A 22,489-nucleotide genomic window follows, 5' to 3' on the forward strand; every position below is an offset into this window, starting at 1 on the left:
GGAATTTAAAAAAAAAAAAAATCAAAAAATCTTACATTATGAGTGGTGTATTTAATGATAAGTAAACATTTAGTGTTACCACTGGTTATAGTTGTGTAGGCAGTTTCTTGTTCATAGCCATTTCATTGTTACACTGCTCGTCTGTGCAATATGTCATCCACACCACATTCACAAATTATGTCTTTAGTTGGCTTGTTGCTTTCTGGGGAAATACCATGTTATTTGGTGTTCAGACTCCCTACGAAGCGACAAGTCAATGTTTTCACGAATGTGACTTCAAATGGCAAAAATCAAAGACATCAAAGCTAAAGAGAGACAGTAAGAATACTAATGTGATCATCAGAATGTGTGTGTGTGCTTGCCATACCCTAATCAAACAGTTCTCTCAACTGCCTTTACCCTTGAAATGTTAAGTCAGAATCATCACTGATAAAAGTACTGTAAAAGTGGAAATTTTCCCGTTGTTGAAATTTTTGTGCATTTTGCGCAGCCAGAAACTAGTGCGAAAATAAAAGCATGCGAATATTTTCGCTTGCCATATATTCCAGTAGTTGATGTCTTGATTCCGTGCATTTAAAAACACGCGAAACTCTTCTTACCCGGCGGAGCGCGAAAAATTAGTCACGCAAAAATATCCACTCTTACAGTAGACTGCTACTCTATGGCTAAGTAGAAATAAGCATACACAATGTAATTTGATTACTACTAGGTATTCAGTTTATCTACTCATCCATTTGTACAAAATTTGCTGTACTCCATCAAAATTTGCCTGCAGCTTCATCATGCATGAGAAAGCAAGCTCAACAAAATTTATGTATCGTAATTGATAGAAGTATTTTACTTATAGATATCATGCATTAGCATAACTACAATGTTTTAGGTTTGTTGTCATACGAGTTCTAGAAATTTCACAGCATTTGTTAGTGTTGTGAATTGGACTGGCTGTATGACTTTTCTATGGTCAGCTGTCACATGGGTTTAAATTCACATCCACAAGAGGCAGACAGGCCTTATTGAAGAGTCCTTCATGTCTTCTTTTATGTGAAGTCAAAAATAGATGAGAAAAAATACATCCACCTTTATCTTTATGGTCACAGTAACAAATTTTAGTTTGTAAAAGGACCTCAAACAGATATTAGTCATTAGAACCAGCCTACCAATCATCTTTAATGGAACAGTTTTCTGCAAAGCTCTCACATGTGTTTTATTTATCCAGGGCCAACCAATATCTTTAAGTTATCTATATCTGATTTCCACTTTCCGTTTTAATATGCAACATGAGTAGTTGTCTGTGTCAGTTGAAGGAACTCATTTCACCTTGCGTAAACAAATGTGATTATGAAAGGAGTGCCAATAAATGCATTAGGAGCTCACTTCTCCAGTCCCTTAATGTTTGAAATGTCAAAGCCCAATTACATCAATAGGCTAATAAAGTATGCAGTTTGAAAATGTAGCAACTGTCATAACTTTGGTTGGAATGCACATCCACAGCCATTGGTTGTTGTTTAACTGAAAGTTTCCAATACTATAGTTGCCATATGAATGAGAGGCCCCAAATCCCTTTACCACTTTGTGTTTGGTCCTGAAAGCTATTTGTCCCCAAAGCCTGTGTTCTTCATCAGTCTGCATATCATAAATTAGAATGACTGAGGCCTGTTTAGGGTCCTTATCATTGGATCCCAACTTAGTATTCAGAGTAGCTGCTGCAGATTGGTTTTAATTATATATTCATACTGATATCTTTCTCACCAGTGCTGGCTCAATCAATTACAGTATGCATGATGTATGCAATAAGATTTTATCTATCTATGATGAGCCAATACCAACATAGGGATCATTCTCGGCTGATTTCCATCATTTCTTTGGCTGAAGAGGTACTCAAATTCAGAATATAGCAAATCTTCTTTGATCCCTATTATGGAGGTCATGGCTGTACCACCAAATCTAATCAGCATAGCTTGCATTTTCAGCTCCTTGCTTGTCTTCATACATCAGAATCTTCTGCAGCAAGATTTAAAAAGAGCATCATTTGTCATTCCTTGTGTCCTAGAACCATAGAGGTGGAAACTCTTTGTACCTCCATGCTAGAACATAGCCATATCACATCTATCCTTTCTGAATGTTGAATGCAAGAATAGGACTATTTGTGCTTTCTTGTATCTGTCTGTCTGTCTGTTTGTCTCTGTCTGCCTATATCTGTTTGTCTCTGTCTGCCTATATCTGTCTGTCTCTCTGTATCTATATCTGCCTCTCTGTATCTGTCTGTCTGTCTGTCTGTGTATATCTTCCTCTCTATATCTACCTATATCTGTCTGTCTCTCTGTATCTATATCTGCCTCTCTGTATCTGTCTGTCTGTCTGTCTGTCTGTCTGTCTGTCTGTGTATAACTTCCTCTCTATATCTACCTATATCTGTCTGTCTCTCTGTATCTATATTTGTATCTGTCTGTGTGTGTGTATGTGTGTGTCTTTCTCTTTCTTCAATGTCTCATCTTTCATTCCCTCCCCTTTGCACGTGAAGAGACTGAGCAGTAACGTCTAGTTTGGGCATCTTGTCTAAGTACTTCACAGGCTGTAGGCATTAGATTAAAGCAATGCCATTTATACTTCTATCTCTGAGAATGTATCTTGAAGACTGCATTTACCTGTTTCAGTGAAACATTTAATCAGCAGTTCATCATATCTTCTCATTCTTGGAGGTGTTTTCATCTTCATTGCTTTTTGCTTCACACCTTGTAACTGCACTGATATATCTCTTGAAGTGAGATTTGGAATAATACTGTTCTATATGAGTTATTAATCCATGATAATAATCTTACCAAATATTGTTCTGCCTAGAACTCTCTTCAGAGTGACTATTTCAAATTTGATTTCTTTTTTCATCTTGTTGTTGAGATGACATACTTTCAAATGTTCATAAATGGTGTGTGAAGTGTACTGGGATCTTTTATATTTGTGGGCAGATTATGTGGTCTGCAAGTCTTTTAGCCAGACAAAACATTTGTAGAAGAGCTTTTCTATGACTTGTCTTTTTCTACTCTAAAGACAGTGTTTGATTTGTGTTTAACTATTTGTAGATATAAAGTTAAACCGAGTAATTGTGAAATGGAAAAAAAATAAAATTAAATATAAAAAAAATAAATAGAATTTAAAAGATATATATCTATATATCTATATAAATCAGTTTGTCTACAGAAAATTCTAGATGAAAAATATCAATTAGATTCCATCCTATATACCAGAAATATTGGAACTGTAGATAATGAATTCTTGGTAGAGTAGTAAAAGCACAGCAGATATAGGATAGTACCATATTTTATGTTTTGCAGTGATTGTATCAGCTTTGTAGTTCCACTCTCCTGAATAACTTTCACTTTTATTAAAGTGATATCATAACCCAATTAACATCCCGATACATCTTTGTATGTCCATCTGTAATTTGTTTTTGCTTGTTATTATTATTGCAATTCTTATTTTATTGTTTTTTATTATTATTCTTCTTTTCCTTCTTCTTCTTATTCTTCTTCTTCTTATTATTATTATTATTATTGTTATTATTATTATTATTAGTATTATTGTTATTATTATTGTTATTGTTATTATTATTGTTATTGTTATTATTATTATTGTTATTGTTGTTATTATTATTATTATTATTATCATTATTATTGTCATCATTACTACTTCTGTTACTATCATTAGCGTTATAAGCATCATAATCACTATCATTACAAATGTTATTCAAACTACAATGCTCTCACATTTACTGCTGCTGCTGTGATAATCATAATTATCATTGCAGTCATATGACAAAAACCACTAAAATGAAGAAAAAAAATGATCGATATCACATAATTACAGATAAAGTTACTACCCATGTGCACCAGTCAAAGTTTATCAGTTTGTTGGGATTGACAGAGCAAAAGATAAGCTGAAGATACAGTCTTCAAAACAACCTCAAATGAAAGGAGCAGATTTTTTAAACACCCATTTTTAACCAGATATGTAGTAGTTTTGTGAATTGTTTAATATATTACTTTGATATTCCCAATTGGGTGAATACAATATCTAGAGAAAATCTGCGGGCAAATTTGATATGTAAGGTATATGCATATTTTCTCTCAAGCTTTCTTGGAAATAGGCAAAAAATGCAAACTTTTTGCCAGTTGCCATTTTCAGACAAGTGCTTGTATCATCTTATTATCAAAACTTGTTAGCAACTGTCTCTGATGTCTATTACAATAACCATGCTAAAATATGGGTATTTGTTTGCAAAACAGGACCTATCAGTTATCTGATCTTTTCTGCTCCTATTCTCAGCTGAAAACCTACTCTGAGGAAAGTCATTTGGCTATTAAATCTAGATAAATGTTTGCAAATGTGGCAATTACACGTAAGTTGAGTTTCATAACCACTCACAAACTGTAGAGGGGAGCAGTGCTGAGATGAATACATCATTATGACATTTAGTGTTCAAGTTACAAGTACAAAGAGAACCAAAGTTAGTGTTATCTCCATTACTAAACAGTTTATGTCATACTTCTCTTTAGTATTAGAAGTAATTTGGTATGAAGCACTGTTTGCCCAGAGCCAGACATTCAATGCCCAGACAAAGTCTTCATGATAATATTCAAAGCATCCAAATTGAAATCTTTCTGAAACTCTGCTTGTTAGCAATGCATTCAGATTCCCCCATGTTGTATGAGCTGTCCTCCTAGAATCCATTTTGCAGGTATATTAACCGACAGCAATGCTGTAGCATAAATGTAGCCCTGTTATGTGTAATTCACACCAGATTACGTGCGAGAAAAGATTACTTGCCATCAAAGTTCTGTGGCTTCTGAAATCACATTATCCCATCAGTTAGGGATCATGTTCCAAAAGTGTCAAAACTTTGACAGTCTGTGTGTGTTTTGTCATCTCATCAACAGGAAGGCTTTTTGCTGTTTAATTGGATTTATTGCATCTTAACGATATGTACTAGAAAGGAATTAATTGAATAATGACTGTCTTTTCTCACCAGGCATTATTGCAAGTTGGACCAAAATGAAGAGCCAAATCTTTACCCCGATTTCGACAAACTCCCGAATCCGCATCATGGAAGATGGTAGACTCTGCTTTGCCTATGCGTTAGCCACAGACGACGGCTCATACAGATGCACTGTGACAAGCGATATTGCTTCCGATGCCAGCTCTGGAGGTAGAATAAGCCCAGAAACAGTGGTTACCACCACTACAGGTAAACCTCACGTCAGTTCTCATCGCTTGCATCAAAGCTGTGGAATAATCTACCCTTGATCATTGAACATTTTGTATCCACAAACTCCTTTGATTTTAAAAAATAACAGCAACTCTGAAAATGAATCTGTTTTACATCCACCCTCCCACTCTGTATACATTTTTTTTTTTTTGTCTTTCTTGCCTACATGAACCTATTATGTGATGTCCAAATGGAAGATTAATGTTTGTTCAGAACTGTATTTATTTATTATTCTCAAATGTGTTTATAGTTGTTTAATTTCTCTGAGCCCTATGAGAAGACTATGATTAACATGTATTTCATTGCCCTAGATTTGTGATAACAAACAGTGAAAAATATAAGCTTACTGGTAAGTAAATGAAATAGAGTAAAGTAATAAATAAAATAGTATCCCCCTCCCCCATCTTTTTTCACTTCCTTTGCTGATCAATTTTCATTTGACATATAGGTTTATGGTTTACAAGAATGTGCGTATTAACTGTATGTGACATGTTATCGCATTATGCCAATAAAGTCAGGGCACAAAGAATGATAAATTTGGTGATGTAGTTGAAAACTGACATTGCTTGGAATCAAACCTAAATGTCTCAATTACATTTACCTCCATTCCCAATTTGAGAATGTAAGAATTTTCATTATTTCAGTTTTTTTGTTTAAATGAAGCATGTAAGTAGCTTGCTCTTTAATGGTTTATTTTGTATTAATGTTATTTTTTAGAATATGGCCTTGAAGTATATAATTCATACATACAAGGCACAGACTCAAACATCTGTGTTAAAGAGTTAAAGAGAATAAGAGAAGGATTTGAAACTCCATTATAACCTTCTTGCAATTGAGTGATCAGATAATGTGATCAAATTCAGCATAATTCTTTTCATGATGATATCAAAGTTTCAATACTACTGCTGACTATTGAAGTATCTGAGGGAATTTTATGCATGCTTTTACATGCATCATTGGTGAATATGGGAGATACCAATGTCAGATGCATTAAAATGGATCTACAAAATCTGTTCAGCATACTTCTGGTTTTTTGTTTTTTTGTTTTTTTTTTACTTCCAAACTTTAGATCCAGAAAGAAGAGGGTTTACTCTTTCATGAAATGTCCCCAAGCCAAACTCAGAAAATTAGTTCATACAACTTTTTGTTGTGCAGTATTACAGATTAAAGATAAATAAATAAATAAAATAAAGGCTGGTTGATAAATATTTATGTGATGGGAGGGAAAAAAATGAAATTTAAAGGTTAACATAATCTGGAAATCAATGTTGTGAATATGGAGATGAGACGTATGTTTTTGTCCTGGTTATGTTACAGTCTCCAACCCAAATACAGACGTTCGCATCGATGAAGAGAACAAGCCAAAGGATGCCAGTGCCCTTGTGGGAGAGAGTGTCACATTTGAGTGCTTCTTCTTTGGCAGGTAATACTGAGATCAGTACAATGAAGTGATGATTGTGAAAGCAATCACTCAAATTTGTAAGCAATCTGTAAGTCATTCAGTACTGTTCAAAACAAGCAGTCATTATCATGAGATTTATCAAAAGACAGGATAATTGTGACTGAGTTTCATGGACCTCCTTAGCTTCATACCTTAAGCCCCATTCCACTGACTATCAGAAGATCATCTGATCCCAAAAATGCAAAAATGTAGGTATTCCGATGAGTTGTAATGAAATCTGGTTCGACAAGCTCAAGAGACTTTCATTAAGGCTCACCAAGGGTAATACCAGTGCCAGAAGATCCCCACAACAAGACTCAAATTAACCTGTCCGATGACTGTTTAATCTTCAGAAACTCCTCAGACTTGTCGTAGGGCGTCAGCTGGACACTCCTGATAGTCGCACAACACAAGTCTTACACACATTGGATTAACTCAATGCTTAACTCTTTATGTGCCACGTTCGCACGTCCGACTCAGTCGACGGCGTGCCAACTTCGCATATTCTGCTCAACAAACAAATCCGCCAAAACCGATCGATAAATCGCCAATCACTGCTAATCCCTCTTCCTGTTCTTCTCATATACGGCTTGCATTCTATGTGGTGACTGACTATCAAGCGGTGTTCCCAACTAGATTTGCTCGTACATGCTAAGTTTCTGTCACGGTTTTATGTGCAAAAGTCATGCCTTTACAGGAATGTAGCAACTGGTCATTCAAAAGAAAAATTGAAAATAGATTCGTCATACAATTTATATTGAAACAAAGGTTGGCATTCGTCTTTGAGTTTGCTTACTATTATGCCCATCTTAACAGAAATTTGTAGAAGTTATACAAATTGGAAAAACAGAATTCTCTCTTAAAGCATGACTACCTTCGTGTCTCAGATAAACGTGGCACACAGGGGGTTTCCACTATGGCACATAAGGAGTTAAATTGTCAGACTCCCTCGACACTTATTGGACTTGCCACTGGAAGCTCTAGTACCTTCATCGGACGATCTTGCCTCATTGGATCAGGCCCAGCATGTCTGACATTGACCTGATGGTTGACCATCACAAGTCGGATTCATCAGACTCTCATCCCATACACTTTGATGGGTGGCCATAACCACAAAACTTTGTTTATGACGTGTAACTGATGAGCAAAATCTCTGTGGAATGGGGGTATTACAGGCTTGCTGAGCCCATAGTCGAGAACAGAATGAATGAGTATATCTTTTCTAAATGCATGAAGCATAAGCTGTAGAAGGTGTCTTGCTAAAAGCTTCATACAATAATATGAAGTCAGACAGTGAAAAGGAAATGTATTTGAAAAAGAAGGATATTTTGAAAAGCAAGAAGCTCATCACCAATTACAATAGAATTAAATGTGTGCTTATAGTGTCATGATTGCTAAATTGTCATTAACAACTGAGCTGCAGTCCAGTGGAATGGAATAAACAGCTGGCAAGATAACATATCCATGGCATAGTCTATGTCCTATCTCATAGTTTATTACAGGAAATGATCACCATGTACTACATCTTTTCTGTCATAAAGAAACATTTTATTTCTGTAGCATATATCTTGGAACCCAATTTTCTCATTTTTTAGCTCTGTCATGAAAATATGAAGGAGCGAACATTTTTAGCTCTTTCATGAAAACATGAAGGAGCAAACATTTTTTAGCTCCTTCATGTGACAGATTTGCACCTAATTTAGCAGGTAGCATCCCTAGGGTGATAGGTACCGAATTTGTTCCAATGTCGTCTTTGACTCAAGCAATCACAATTCTAGTTCAGGCAATAAATGTTTTATCCCCTCAAGACCAGTCCATATTAGTGATTATTAGGTGATCCGAGTATCCTCTCGGATCACCTTCTGTATCTGTACGGATTCTTTCTTCTTCTTCTTCTTCTTCTTCTTCTTTCTTTATTTCTCCCCAAAAGTTGTGCAGAGGTTAGCTCAGAAAGTGGTATGCCTATCAAGTTCAAACTTATACCATGTATGTATCGTGTCCCAAAGACGACAGATCTAGTAAAATCATAGTGATCAGTCGACCGTGACGTCATTATGACGTCATTATATGAAAACACATTCTCAATCATATCTCATTAATGGAATGAAATTTTTCAATGAAATGTACGTCACATATATCTCAAGTCAAGCGCATTCTACTAATATTCTCAAAATTCATCTATACCTTAAAACGTGCGCGTACGCGCGCGTTGAAATATTTGTATGCTCCAATCGAGCTCAAAATTTTTTTGTACACGTTTCAGACCATTTGGAGCATTTTTTTAAAAATTGAACAAATCGGACGGACGCGTACGCGCGCGTGCATATACGCACGCGCAGCTCATATGCAAGAGAAATTTCCCGTTTTTTCACATGGATCGGATGTCTAAAATGTCAAGGAATATTTCTACCAAGTTTCAAGTCAATCCGACTCAATATGACGTCATACGGGTCCGTCAAAGTTGAAATTCCGCGCGCGCGTCAATGGCGATAAACAGTGCAACTATGCCAAAAAACCGCCAATTTTAAATCCGATTTTACTCGTCAGGATGGACGGTGACCAACCATTTTCTTTACATATTCTGAAAGCTGATGAGTTGTACATGTCATTTCATGGGTTGGCGATGCTGAAAAAATGATTAAAAGATATCAAATTTCTTAATAAAGTAAAAAAAGTTAATTTTCAAAATGACGTCATCAAATTTCAAGTTTATTCTAACGTATCTCACTAATAATTTGCTAATTTTCACTGAGATTTCAGTATGTTGTAGCTTATGAAATGGTCTTTCAAAAGTATAATAACATTATTTTGATTGAATGACGTCATCACCTCGTAAAAATGGATTAAAAGTCATCTTGTCAAATTTTTCCAGTTTACGTGTTATCTCTATGGGAGTGCAGTTTTTCTGGAAATGAAAATTGACATGACTATCTTTATTGAGCACTAGCTCACTTACACTACGGTGAATTTCTCCCAGATTTTAATATGTTGTAGCTGAGACTTTGGGCTACCGTCAGTGTGCCCTCCATTTTTTCATACGATGTCGGGATCACGTTAAAAAACTTGGTTCAAATTAAAGCTTATCTTCGATGTATTGAGATGTTTCTATCTTTCTGCAACTTTCTTCAAAAATAACTCAAGAAAAACAGCCTCTATCACCCCCAAATTTTGCACATGTTTAGTTCATGTCACGTACATTATTTCATAAAATAACAACTACTTGATTGGACACCATCTTGGGTATGTAAATTAGGGTCAAAGGTCATATATGCTTCATCCTGTATCTTAGTGAATACATGTCCTATCTCTCCCATATTTTGCACACGCAAAGACCATGTTACAAGAATCATTTCACAAAATAACTACTTTTTGCTCAGATGCCATCATGTCTGTGCAAAGTGGGGTCAAAGGTCATATGTACTTCTTTCTGTATCTTCGTTATGACGTGTTATCTCTATGGGAGTGCAGTTTTTCTGGAAATGAAAATTGACATGACTATTTTTATCGAGCACTAGCTCACTTACCCTACGGTAAATTTCTCCCAGATTTAAATATGTTGTAGCTGAGACTTTACGCTACCGTAAGTGTGTCCTTCATTTTTTCATAGGATGTCGGGATCACGTCACAAATTTTGGTTGAAATTAAAGCTTATCTTCTATGTATTGAGATATTTCTTTCTTTCTGCAACTTTCTTTGCAATAACTCAAGATAAACAGCCTCTATTACTTCCATATTTTGCACATGTTTAGTTCATGTCACGTATATTATTTCATAAAATAACAACTACTTGATCAGACACCATCTTGGGTATGTAAATTAGGGTCAAAGGTCATAAATGTTTCATCCTATATCTTGGTGAATACATGTCCTATCTCTCCCATATTTTGCACACGCAAAGACCATGTTACAAGAATCATTTCACAAAATAACCACTTTTTGCTCAGATGCCATCTTGTCTGTGCAAATTGGGGTCAAAGGTCATATGTACTTCTTTCTGTATCTTCGTTATGACGTGTTATCTCTATGGGAGGGAATTCTTTTATATGTGAAAATTGACATGATTGTCTTTATCGAGCACTAGCTCACTTACCCTTCGGTGAATTTCTCCCAGGTTTTAATATGTTGTATAATATAGCTGAGACTGTGCGCTATCGAATGTGTGCCTTCGTTTCTTCATACAATGTCGGAATCATGTTGAAAAACTTGGTTGAAATTAAAGCTTATCTTCGATGTATTGAGATATTTCTTTCCTTCTGCAACTTTCTTTGCAATAACTCAAGAAAAACAGCCCCTATCACCCTCATACTTAGCAGATGTTTAGTTCATGTCACGTACATTATTTAATAGAATTACAACTACTTGATCGGACAACGTCTTGGGTATGTAAATTAGGGTCAAAGGTCATAACTGTTTCATCCTGTTTCTTGGTGAATACCTGTCTTTCCCATATTTTGCACACGTATAGACGATGTCGCAAGAATCATTTCACAAAATAACCACTTTTTCCTCAGATGCCATCTTGGGAGTGTAAAGGTGGGTCAAAGGTCATATGTATTTGTTGCTGTATCTTCGTTATCTAGTGTATACAGAATTTAGTACCAAGGATGGCAGATATGACTCCCTTTTCTAAATGAGAATGCAAACATCACACGGCCAATCTCCCTAAACACAGATGAAACCTGTATGGTCATGCGTATTGCGATCAGGACTCGAATCATTGATAAAAAAAAGATCGGATCACCTTAATTTGTCAGTAATGACAAATTACAATCTCTAGTTATCATTAAATTCATGCAATCATTTACTCTGCTATGTAAATTTAGACTGTTAAGGACTTCAGATAAGTTTCAGTCTGTCATGTGGGTTTGATAAACTATCGCGGTCTGAGTCAAAGTGGTATTTGACCAAAAGTAAGTTACTGCAAGTAGCGATGCTGGACGAGATTTGAAGACCTTACACACAATAACCATGGTCATGCAATGTGTGCTGACAGGACGAATGACGGTAATCCCCCACCCATCGAATGGCATCGCACCGGTCCCGTTGGTGCCTCCATGCCAGCCCAGAGTTCCATACAGGACAACAACCAAGTGCTGGTCATCAGGGATGTCCAGAGGGATGCAGCCGGAAGCTACCAGTGCAGGGTTGGCCGCATCGCAGCTGAAGCGACTCTGACTGTCAAAGGTTTGTTGCTTCATTCAGGGGGAGGGGTAGTGAAAATCCCACAGATCAGGGGGCATTTCATGAAGCATTTTGTGAGATATTTTTCCAGACAAATTGCCCTCAGCTAATTAGATTGAAGGATTTCTGTAGCCATAACAGTTTGTCAGAAAAAAATGTCTGACAATGCGCTTCATGAAATGCCCCCTGACCTGTGGGATTCTCACAACAGTATCTACCTTACCCAAACTCACTCACTTTAAGTTGTTATTACTTTCAATAGTACATCACTATCCACCATCCCTCTTCTATTTGAAAGGTAGCACATCATTGAAGATGAATTATCCCCCAAACATTTTTAAGGAATGCAGTAAGATAAGTGAAATACTCTGTGAAATAAAAAGGAAAATCGGAAAATCTGTTTTGAAGTTTTCATGGATTCCATTCATTGCCTCTCTTTCATTTAATTTATTTTCATTTATTTTCATTTCTAACAAAAAGGTAAGAACAGTAAAACATTTACGTGTACATAGTTTTACAAAATTAACACAACATTATAATAAAGGATAAACAGAAAGGCAATGCAATTTTATGCTTTGACTTTTACAACCACACTGAAACAATGTTGTTGGACATAGAGGGGGCTGCTGAAAAGCAAGGCTTGTTAATCTACAGTCCCCTCATGAGCATTTACTAAATACTGAATTAAAGGGCACCCCCCAACAATTTGTGATGTTATTAGGGTAGTACAATGATAAAGAAATTTTGAGAGGAATTTCACTAATATTCAGTGTTCTAGGACATCAAAAGAGCACTCTATGTAGCACACCTAACATGCATAGACATTGATATTTACCTTCACTTACGGTATCTCAGTCACAGGGAGAGTGTACTTTCAACGACAACAAAATGCAAAATAAGATTCTGCATTGCCAGTCTCTTGTGATTCTCGTGATTGTGAAAGATGACAGCTATTGAGGTATCTACCAACCACCGATGCCTAGCTGCTGCAACAAGTCACAAGTGCATGATGCCCTGACTCTTGTTACAATTTGCATGACGTCCGTACATTTTGTTTCCTCTTTATGTGTAAAGAGCCACCCGTTTGGGTCAGCATGCCGCACAGTGCGCAGAAAGACATTCACACAGACCTCACGTGGGAAGTGGAAGCACAGAGCGCCAGCGGGTCCATCACCTACACGTGGTACAGGAATGGGGAAGTTCTGGACGACAACCTGGAGAGACACCAGTTCAGAAACAATTACGCCGTCCTGGAGATCACAGACCTGGAAGTGGATGACTCCGCCATGTACCAGTGTTTTGCCAACAATGGTATCGGCACCATATACTCTGCTGCACAGCTGACTGTCAGAGGTGAGATTCTTCCTGTGGTTATAATGATAATGAAAGTCAGTTCTTAGAATGCATAATACCATAAGATACATTGTAGCCTCTATGCGTGTACAAATGGAAACAAAATCTTTCAAATATTTCTCTATTCACAAAAATCAACAATTATCAAAGAGATGAGTTTTTCACACAGATTTGAATTTATCAAAATCTGTAATGCATCTAATACTGAGAGGGAGATTATTCCATGATGATGGTGCCATTTTTCCAATAGCCCTATCACCAAATGTCTTAGATTTGACACTTATTTTAGAGAGGAGATTTTTTTTTATTTTGAACGCAGATTATGACCAGGATGATATGGCTTGATGAGTTCACTGAGGTATGCAGGGGCATTTCCATGAAAACATTTGAATACAAGGGTCAAAATCTTAAAGTGGTACAAGGCAACCTTCAGGATGCTTCCAGACAGAACACTCACAATGGCTTCTCCATCCGGAAGAGTTGCCAAGAAGGGTTCCAAGAAAGCTGCCAAGGCTCTGCGGCCCAGTGCCCACAAGAAGAGGCGTAGAAAGATGGAGGAATCATTGTGAGAGTTCTCAAGAACTTGTTCCCTTGAAAACGTGATATTACATTGCTGTCACTCCACATCCATCAACTCTTGAATGAACAGGGTCCAACGATGTGATTAGGTATCCATGGTAGATATTATCCATCATTGATCCCAGAACATGCTACTCTTAGTTTGCAGATTCAGACAATTTGATAACCATTTCTTGTATATTACCAGCTGATGATCATGACAATGATGTGATGATAATCATATGATGATCGTAGCATTAATAATGATGATAATGATGCTGATGAGGTTGTTGTTGAAGCTAAAACATAGTACTCAGAAGGACTCCAAATTCATCTTGTACCATTTAGAATTTGTTTGCAATATATCAGAAAACTCTACAAGAAAACTTGTCTGGCTGACATGATTTGCCAGAATATTGAGTCGTTGTGTAGTATTTTTAGATTAAAAGTGAGAAATAAGAAAAGTTGGTGTATTGGACTTTTATTCCTGAAGCGCTCTCCACATTCAGTAGTGTGCATGTAGAATGCTGTTAGTACATGATCAAATCGTGTCCCAGCAGTAGTATTGAATTGCATGCAGAACAAGCTGCATGCAGTTTATCCTTGTGTGCGATGAATACTGCTATGGCCTGATATATAATCGATGTAATTGGATACATAACATCACGTAGTAACCATGCACAGGTTAGCTGTGAGATTATAGTTTGAAGCTTTTTGGTTAGTATTTTGCATTTATATAGTTACCCAGCTGAAACTGTGTTATAACAGTCACTATTTCACACATTTCTTATTACATTGTAACATTTTACAGGAAAAATTGGCAGTTCTTGGGCAAATGTGAACTATTTTTTCACTTTACAAGTTGAAAGGTCATGAATAAGCAGTTTATTAGTTCTGCTACTCCTCATCTTGTATGGCTTTACTTTAAGGCAAGGGGACAATTTTGTCTTTCTTCACTACATCAGGATTTCTAGCCACCTCCAGTATCAGTTGGTAAGACAGACAGCACACAATGAGGCCTACTATCGCATGTAATTAGGGTTTCCTATCCGAAGTTTTGAAATAGAAATCGACTGTGGAATAAGATGTTTGCCACAGAAATCGGAATAAGGACTTCCAGACAGCACAGACATTCCTGGGTGGGATCAACCATGATGTAGATATTTGTCCCAAACACAATTGCAGATTTCGCGTGAGCAGAATAGTTGTGACAGAGAATAGCATCACTTAAAATCGCCATTCTTTCCATAGCTTTCCCACCCACATTTCCTGGGGCTACTGTGGCCGAGCAGCCAGCACCCCAGAATGCAAGAGTGACCGTTAGGTGCCCGGTGGACGGTGCACCATTCCCGGATGTGACATGGACCCATAATGATGATCCAATCGAAGATAGTGTCCACTACAACCTAACCGCTGACCCACCTCACCTGGTCATTAACAATGTCCAGCAGAGTGACGGAGGAACCTACACTTGCCAAGCATCCAACCGCTATGGTTCTGATGAAATGTCCTTTACTGTTGCAATTAAAGGTGAGTGATTAAAATATTCATATATCGTATTAATGTATCAGGGCAGTTACCCCCCCCCCCCCCCCTTCCCAGCTAAATACTGGTTAGTGGTAAGGTTAGAGTAAAGATTAGGGTTAGAGTTTGGGTTAGGGTTAGGATTAAGATTAGGATTACGATTAGGACTTGGGGATGGGTCCGGGGTATTTGCCCAGGGGGTAATTGCCCTAGACCCCTTATTATAATTTTAAGGTGCACTTGTTATATATTCAAATATCTGCATCACTTTACTGATCCCTCGCATTCATACCCGAGTTGATTTTTATCCTTCGGATTTATATCACATTTGTGTAAGCTTCTGACGGCACGAGCATTGAGAATCAAGGGGTTTCTGAAATGAACACCACACTTGGGCCTTCCATAGATCAGTGGATATGGGCACTGGTCCAACAATCCAGAGTTCTTGGGTTCAAATCCCAATGCAGCTCCATTTTCTTTTCTCATTTATCAGTTATAGAGCGAGGCAGTGTAAAATAAAAGTGATACAGAGAGTATCGATGGCCTTTAAAGCCGACAGTGGGGCACTGCTGTTCTCTTAAAGGGATCGTACAGTTTTGGTTGAGACCTAATTCCAGGTTTCTAACATTTTTTGGTGAGAAAATGTATGAAATATGAAAGAGCATGTAATTCTATGAGGAATTCAACGTTTATTTGATGAAAATTGGTTTTGAAATGGCTAAGATAGCCAAAATAGAGCGATTCTAATAAAGTGTGGGACCCACACATTTGATTGCAATCGCTTTGTTTTACTTTGTTTTTGAATGTGTCAGTCATGCCAAACCCGATTTTCATTAAATAAACTTTGGATTCCTCTTGAAATGGTATGCTCTGTACTATATCATGAGTGTTTTCTTGGTATCTCCCAAAAAGTGAAAAGCCCAATTCTCATCTCCACCAATACTGTACCATCCCTTTAATCTTCTATTGTGAGCATGGAGATAGTCAGTTGGTTGGTGAATCAACCAGACGGGATTGAGATTGCAAAGTAAGAAGTCAAACCCAATTGTATGTGTATGTTTGTGTGTGTGTATGTTTGTGTGTGTGTATGTTTGTGTGTTTGTATCCCAAATTCATCAAAAATTCTGAGCCAAGGCTGAGGAAAGTGAAGGAGTGTGAGGGTGGGGATAGGGGTGGAAATAAGCAGTGAGCAGGGAAAGAGTATGGCAGAACAAAAGGGGAGGGAAGAATTTCATTGCAGCAAAAACAAAACTGCTTTGTTGCTATGTCGGCTGGCTTTTTGAAGGCCTTTGACACTTCTCAGTTTCGGTTGAAATCAGTGTTTCAAGAAATGGTTTGTGTCATTCCCTGATGTAATCACGCTAATATCACTACAGTACTCTCCAATTAATTGGATACCGCTTAATTGGGTAGTCCGCTTAATCGACTTACAAAGTGAAAAGCAGTTCCCTGTGGGTGTTATATTTACCGGATAATGGGGTAGGCGTTCCGGATAATTGGGTAGGAATTTTCCACGTTAACCCGATCTACTAGTATTTCCATGGTTTCCAAGAGAAAGCCTTGTAATAAAGGGATTGTATTGTTTCGGTTGAGACATACCTTCAGGTGTCTAACATTTTCTTTGAGATAATGAGAAACCTCTTTAATGAAATATGAAAGCTCATCTAATCCCAAGAGGAATTCAACATATATTTGATGAAATTGGTGTTAAAATGGCTGACATATTTAGAAAAAGGGATCCTAGGAAATGATGGGACCTACATTTTTTTGGGATCGCTTTGTTTTGCTTTGTTTTTGGATTTCTCAGTCATTCCAAAACCGATTTTCAAAAAATAAACTTTGAATTGCTCTTAGAATGGTATGGTATGTACTATTTCGCGAGTGGTTTCTTGGTATCTCACAAAGAGCTAAAAGCCCAGTTGTCGTCTCCACCAATACTATACCATCCTTTTAAAAACTATAATACTTATGAGCTATGGCTAGCTATCAAGAAAAATGAAGAATAAACTAACTACATCAAGATTCTAACTTTTCTTTGGACTATCAATTTAAAAAGAAAAAAACTTACAGTTCCCATAATATACACAGGGACGCAGCAGAAGTTGTTGCAGCATTTTGCTGCATATGCAAATAAGAATCTAGTTTCAAAATGACTGACATCTAGAAGCGTGTATGTGGCTTGATGGGCACTCAGGGCTGCATGCAGACTGTTTGCAGAATTACGCTGCAAACACTGAAAGTAAGGCTGTTGTGTGACTTTAGATGAGCTGTGGCTGTAAGCAATATACCGTGCTGTGTGTGTGATGTAGAGAGGTGTGTGATTAGTATGTGGTACAGTTGTATTTGTGTTGTGAATGAATTAACATGCTAGACACTACCCGACTAAGCGGAGAGTACTGTATCTGCTAGCTTTTCATTTTTTTCTTTTTCCTGATGATTCCAGAGGCTACCGTGATTACTACCCCACCTGAAAATACCAAGATCAACGTTGGAGAGTCGGCAACCCTTCAGTGCTCTGCCCGGTCTGATGATGTGCTGGAACTTCGATATGTCTGGGAGTTCAACGGGGTGCAGATCGAAATGGTCCAGAATGAGAGATTCAGTATGGTGAGAGACCTGTACACTTTGCCTTTAGGCTTTTCAGAGGGTTCCTGTGTCCTTTGTCTCTTTGGTACATTCTATGTGATTTTGTAGTAGAGGTGCATTCATTTTTAGAAGTTGATTTTGGTTTTGGATTTGAGATCATTTTGAGTATATACAATTAAAGAAAAATTTAATAGATGTAGGGTGTATCTATATATTGCAGTTGTGCTATAGACATTGTGATGTAAAGGGCTGTGAAACAATCAAATAGTTCGTGTCAGCGCTGTACAACTGTAATTGTTGTTTTAGTATTTCATTGTACTTTCACATTGAGAACTGTTACAAGGGTAGCGCTAGGTACTTGTATGCATGCCTTTCAAATCTGCAAAATAGGATATAAAGAAGCAAGATGGGACAACAAATCAAATTGTATTGGGTCAGAGTGAGTAGGTATTCCAAAGAGTGCTGTGATATGCATTCTCAGCACCCTTCATGAACATGCTTTCATTCTGTTACATATGACCTTCTTGCAATGACCCAGCCTGAGAGAGAAAACGGCAACCTGAGGATCCAAGATGCCAAGCTACATGATGCTGGGGAGTACACCTGTATTGCCATGACGATCGCCGACAGGGATTCAAGAACAGCCACAGTTTCTATTGCCGGTAAGTCATCATCCTTTTCTCTTCCTTTACGTCCCCAATGTGTTTGTCTCTTTCTTTACCTTTTGCATTTTTCTCTTCCCCTGATTCTTATTCTGTCAGTTTCAGTTTCATGCTCTAATCCTTCAATTTCTTCATCCTTTTTGCTCTCTTCCTTTTTGTTTTGTCCTTTCTACTTACTCTTCTTCTTCCTCCATCTTATCCAAGGAAGCGGGAGATTGTTGTGTGTCTTTCTTTCTTTTGTTCATTTTGATTTTATAATGATATGACAATAATGAAAAGTGTACAAATCATAATACAGTCCTTTTCAGTTATGGCTATTTGTGTTTCTTTGTACAATGTTGTTTGTTTGCTTTGTCCCTTTCTCTTTTCTTTTCTTTTTTTTTTTTCATTTGGAGGGGAGAGGTCATCCCCACATTAACGGGGTAAATAATAATGTTTGTTTTGGATGATTGTTGCTCGGTACGCAGGTCCCCCTGGTCCACCCTCCGGCCTGACAGTGGATATCAATGGACTCACCGCCTCCCTTGAATGGGTCCCCGGCAGCCCCAACGAGAGTCCGATCACCTCATACAGCATCGAGGCCAAGACGTCTTATGACGACGAGTGGAGCGTTATTCGGCAAGGTGAGTTCCTAGTGGTGTGACTGCCAGGTAGCTAGAGATTACCATTAGTGACCCGCTACAACAAAAGGATCCGAAAGTCGGGGGAGGTCGATTTTCTGAAAATGACATTGCATTATTCCCTTACTCTTCCACTTTCATTTCATATATAACAGGACTCATGAAAGTACTCGATTGTGGAGATATCAATGATTTGATTAGGGCATGTCAAGTGGTTTGGGAAATCAGCGTTTTAAGAAAATTGCCTGCAAAGTTTTCCATCCGACGCAGTCGTGATCAGGGGAGGCAAGACAGTTTTCACCTCTTGACAATAAAAGGTATTCTCCTGGCAACCTCCCGCGATGTTCATTCAAGCTTAGCGCCAACGGTCTATGCACGACCAATCATTAACCAGGATGCCATGCACTGACCAATTAGGTCACTCCCTCGTTGATAGAGGCGGAGTCTATCTGTGGCACTAAATCCAAATCTTTGGACACATTTCTGTTCTGTTGAATGTCGGAAAATTATGGCCCCAAAAAATGCTAATTTCTTGCCTTTTAACTTCGAAATTTCGGCAGATGGTAGACGATACATTAGACTACAAAATTATGTCCAAACCAGAAATCCGATGGTTTTGACCAATTTTGATGATCTGACTTCCAACTTGATTTTCTCGACTCAACCGTCAGTCGGATCTTTTTGTTTTGGCGGGTCACATTGTATGTCCTTTTGTTTGGCATGACATGTATGTTGGGAGAGCTCTTCACATTCATCGGTAGTGTTTAGTAGTCCCACCCTTCACTCATCCATACTCCACATCTCACCCAGGAGTCATCTGCTGCTGGCAGTGAAAGCATGAGTAGTACTAGCGTCACAATGGATGTGCACACTGCCCTCTCTTGACAACCTCTGGAATCAGAAAATACTCCCCAAATTCATACACAAGGAATGGGACTTCATTAGGTTTAATACTAAGAGGGTCAGAACTGTAGACAAATTAAATGGGGCTAAGCTGACAAGACATAATTTTAGTCTTAGTTTAAAAATGAAAACATACAAGGTCTTCTTTTTCCCTTCTCTGCCATGTGTTTGTACCACAGACACAATTTTTTGGTTCTACCCATATGTAATCATTGTCGTGAAGATGATAACTTGGAAAAAAATGTTGAAGATCCTTCATAAAATGAAGATTTGCATATTCATAATCAAAGAAAGATGAGCATGTTGAGAATGATGTCAAAGGCTTAAAGTCATAGCATCTTCTGGTCCAGTGCTAAATGCCATATTTTAGTAGCAGTAGCTATATTTTAGCAAAATTGAAACAAATGCTGTTAAATGCTCTGTTGTGATTATTGGTTTACAGGTATGAATAGGGTTATAGAGGTCACACTCCAACAATGCATTTGCTACTAAGAGCTGTAGTTAAAGTGGAGTTTTACTCAAAGCACACTCCTGTTATGAGTGGTCAGGGTATGCCATGCACACACAGAAAAGACGTATATACCAGTAAATACACCAACCATACAGATATTGCAGCTTAGAGATAATCAAAGGTTACATAATGTATTTTTTTTTCGTCTTTTTCTCCTTCTTACTGGAAGGGAGAAATATTAGCTTGTCTTCAGTATTCTGTGTGATACATGAAGATATAAAGTATAGTTTAAAGAGATGGTGTGTGTGAGGGAAGATTTCCTCAAATCCATTCATAATTGCAGTCATATCAATGAGCATAATTACATTTTTAGAGTTTCTTTATTTAAACAGCCTCATCTAACACCCAGCAACAGTTACTAAGTCATTCTGATCATCAAGGAAAGCCTTTCAGGTTCTTTGTTATTATGAGATGGGAATAGAAATCTGCAGGAATTTCATCATTATGTAAAAGCTAGAGAAATGTAACTATTTGAGTTCCACTTGTACATTTCAAATCTAGCCCACTTCAGACCTCCAGTTGTCCATAAGCTGGTCACGTTAGTATACTTTCCAACCAGACCTTCATGTCTTCCATACAAAATTATCAAAATATGATATTTGATTCAATGCATGGAAAGACCGGATCAACATTTTCACTGATTTTTTTTTTAATGTTGCCATTGTTTTAATCTTACCCTCTAGTTGTCATATTTCATCTTCCAATCTGTCATGTAAAACATTATTTTATTTGATTTCATTTTTTGAGGGGGTTGTTGTCTGTGCTACTCTCTCAAACCAAAAGAATGCAATTTTTTCACAGTAGATGGTGCATCAATTTTGTTTAGTCAACTGAAGTTGATGCCATTCAGCCAAGACACATTGGAACTGACACTGGGTTTGCTGATGTGAGGCACCATACGCTGAGTGTGTCTTTATCCCTTGGGGGGGGGGGGGGAGTGGAAGAAGAAAGGAAGAGAGAGGTAAAGATGAAATTGATTTTAAGGCAAAAAATACTGAATATAAATGTCAAATTGATTGACGAAGAAATTAACGCAAACGACTTGTATTAATGGCATTTCACCGTTGAATATAAAACTTTTGTCAGACTTGACAGAAATGCGAGGAACCAAACATTTAAACATAAGCCAAAACTATGACTAGCTTGTAAAACTAGTTCTCCAAGTGTGTAAGAGCTTCTTTCTTGTCTGCAATGAAAAAAATAATCACAAAGCCAACATGAAACTCACACTTTTAACCATCTCTTCTATCATACAGGCATACCAAAAGAATCCCTTTCTGGTGAGGGTAACATTGATTTGATTTCTTTGATTTTTTGATTTTTCAATTTTTTGTTTTTTTGGAAACCCCTTCCGTGTGTTGCTTTCTTTTTTTGCTGTAGAGCCTGAATGCATCTATCTCCTCCTAGGTATAAAGGTTCTGAAAAACCTCCTCACAGGCATTTCTGGAGCTTGAGAAATTCAGCTGTTGGACCATATGTCGTGCATGGGAGCAATGAATAGCAAATGATACAGTGGTATTCTCATCCTGGGGACTGAGATTGGGTTTTAATTAGAGAGTCCTTTTTTGAATCCATTTCAAGGCATACTGGACTACATAGATGCAAATAAACCACAAACATTCAGTATTGCAAGGTGTGGAGATTTTGGTGCATTTTATACTCGGATACCAATGCAGGAGACAAGAAAAAAATGAATTAGAAAAATTATATATATGTATCTATAGGTTGTTGTTGTTTTTTGTGTGTGTTTGCCCATTTAACTTTACACTGTTAGGAAAGTGTCAACAGTAAGCTAGATTAAAAACATATATTTTGTTTCACTAGACCAAACACTCAAATTAAGTGTGCTGAACTTTCAATTTCTATAGTAGGCAAGCACTTCATAGAGTG

At 37.5% G+C, this 22,489-nt stretch overlaps 1 protein-coding gene across 1 annotated transcript in view; it reads left to right on the forward strand.

Moving 5' to 3' along the window:
- Window positions 1-22,489, forward strand: part of LOC139744191 (contactin-2-like) — a 49,441-nt gene that overhangs the window by 6,088 nt on the left and 20,864 nt on the right. The window contains exons 4-11 of the mRNA XM_071654642.1: window positions 5,024-5,239; window positions 6,578-6,683; window positions 11,695-11,885; window positions 12,957-13,235; window positions 15,045-15,323; window positions 17,761-17,924; window positions 18,442-18,565; window positions 19,033-19,188. Coding sequence (XP_071510743.1) covers window positions 5,024-5,239; window positions 6,578-6,683; window positions 11,695-11,885; window positions 12,957-13,235; window positions 15,045-15,323; window positions 17,761-17,924; window positions 18,442-18,565; window positions 19,033-19,188 — 1,515 coding nt within the window. The remainder of the gene's footprint in view (window positions 1-5,023; window positions 5,240-6,577; window positions 6,684-11,694; window positions 11,886-12,956; window positions 13,236-15,044; window positions 15,324-17,760; window positions 17,925-18,441; window positions 18,566-19,032; window positions 19,189-22,489) is intronic.

Source organism: Diadema antillarum, unplaced genomic scaffold, assembly GCF_040938485.1.
Source record: "Diadema antillarum isolate AM-2024a unplaced genomic scaffold, OU_Dant_1.0 seq00001146_RagTag, whole genome shotgun sequence".
Lineage (NCBI taxonomy): Eukaryota > Metazoa > Echinodermata > Echinoidea > Diadematoida > Diadematidae > Diadema > Diadema antillarum.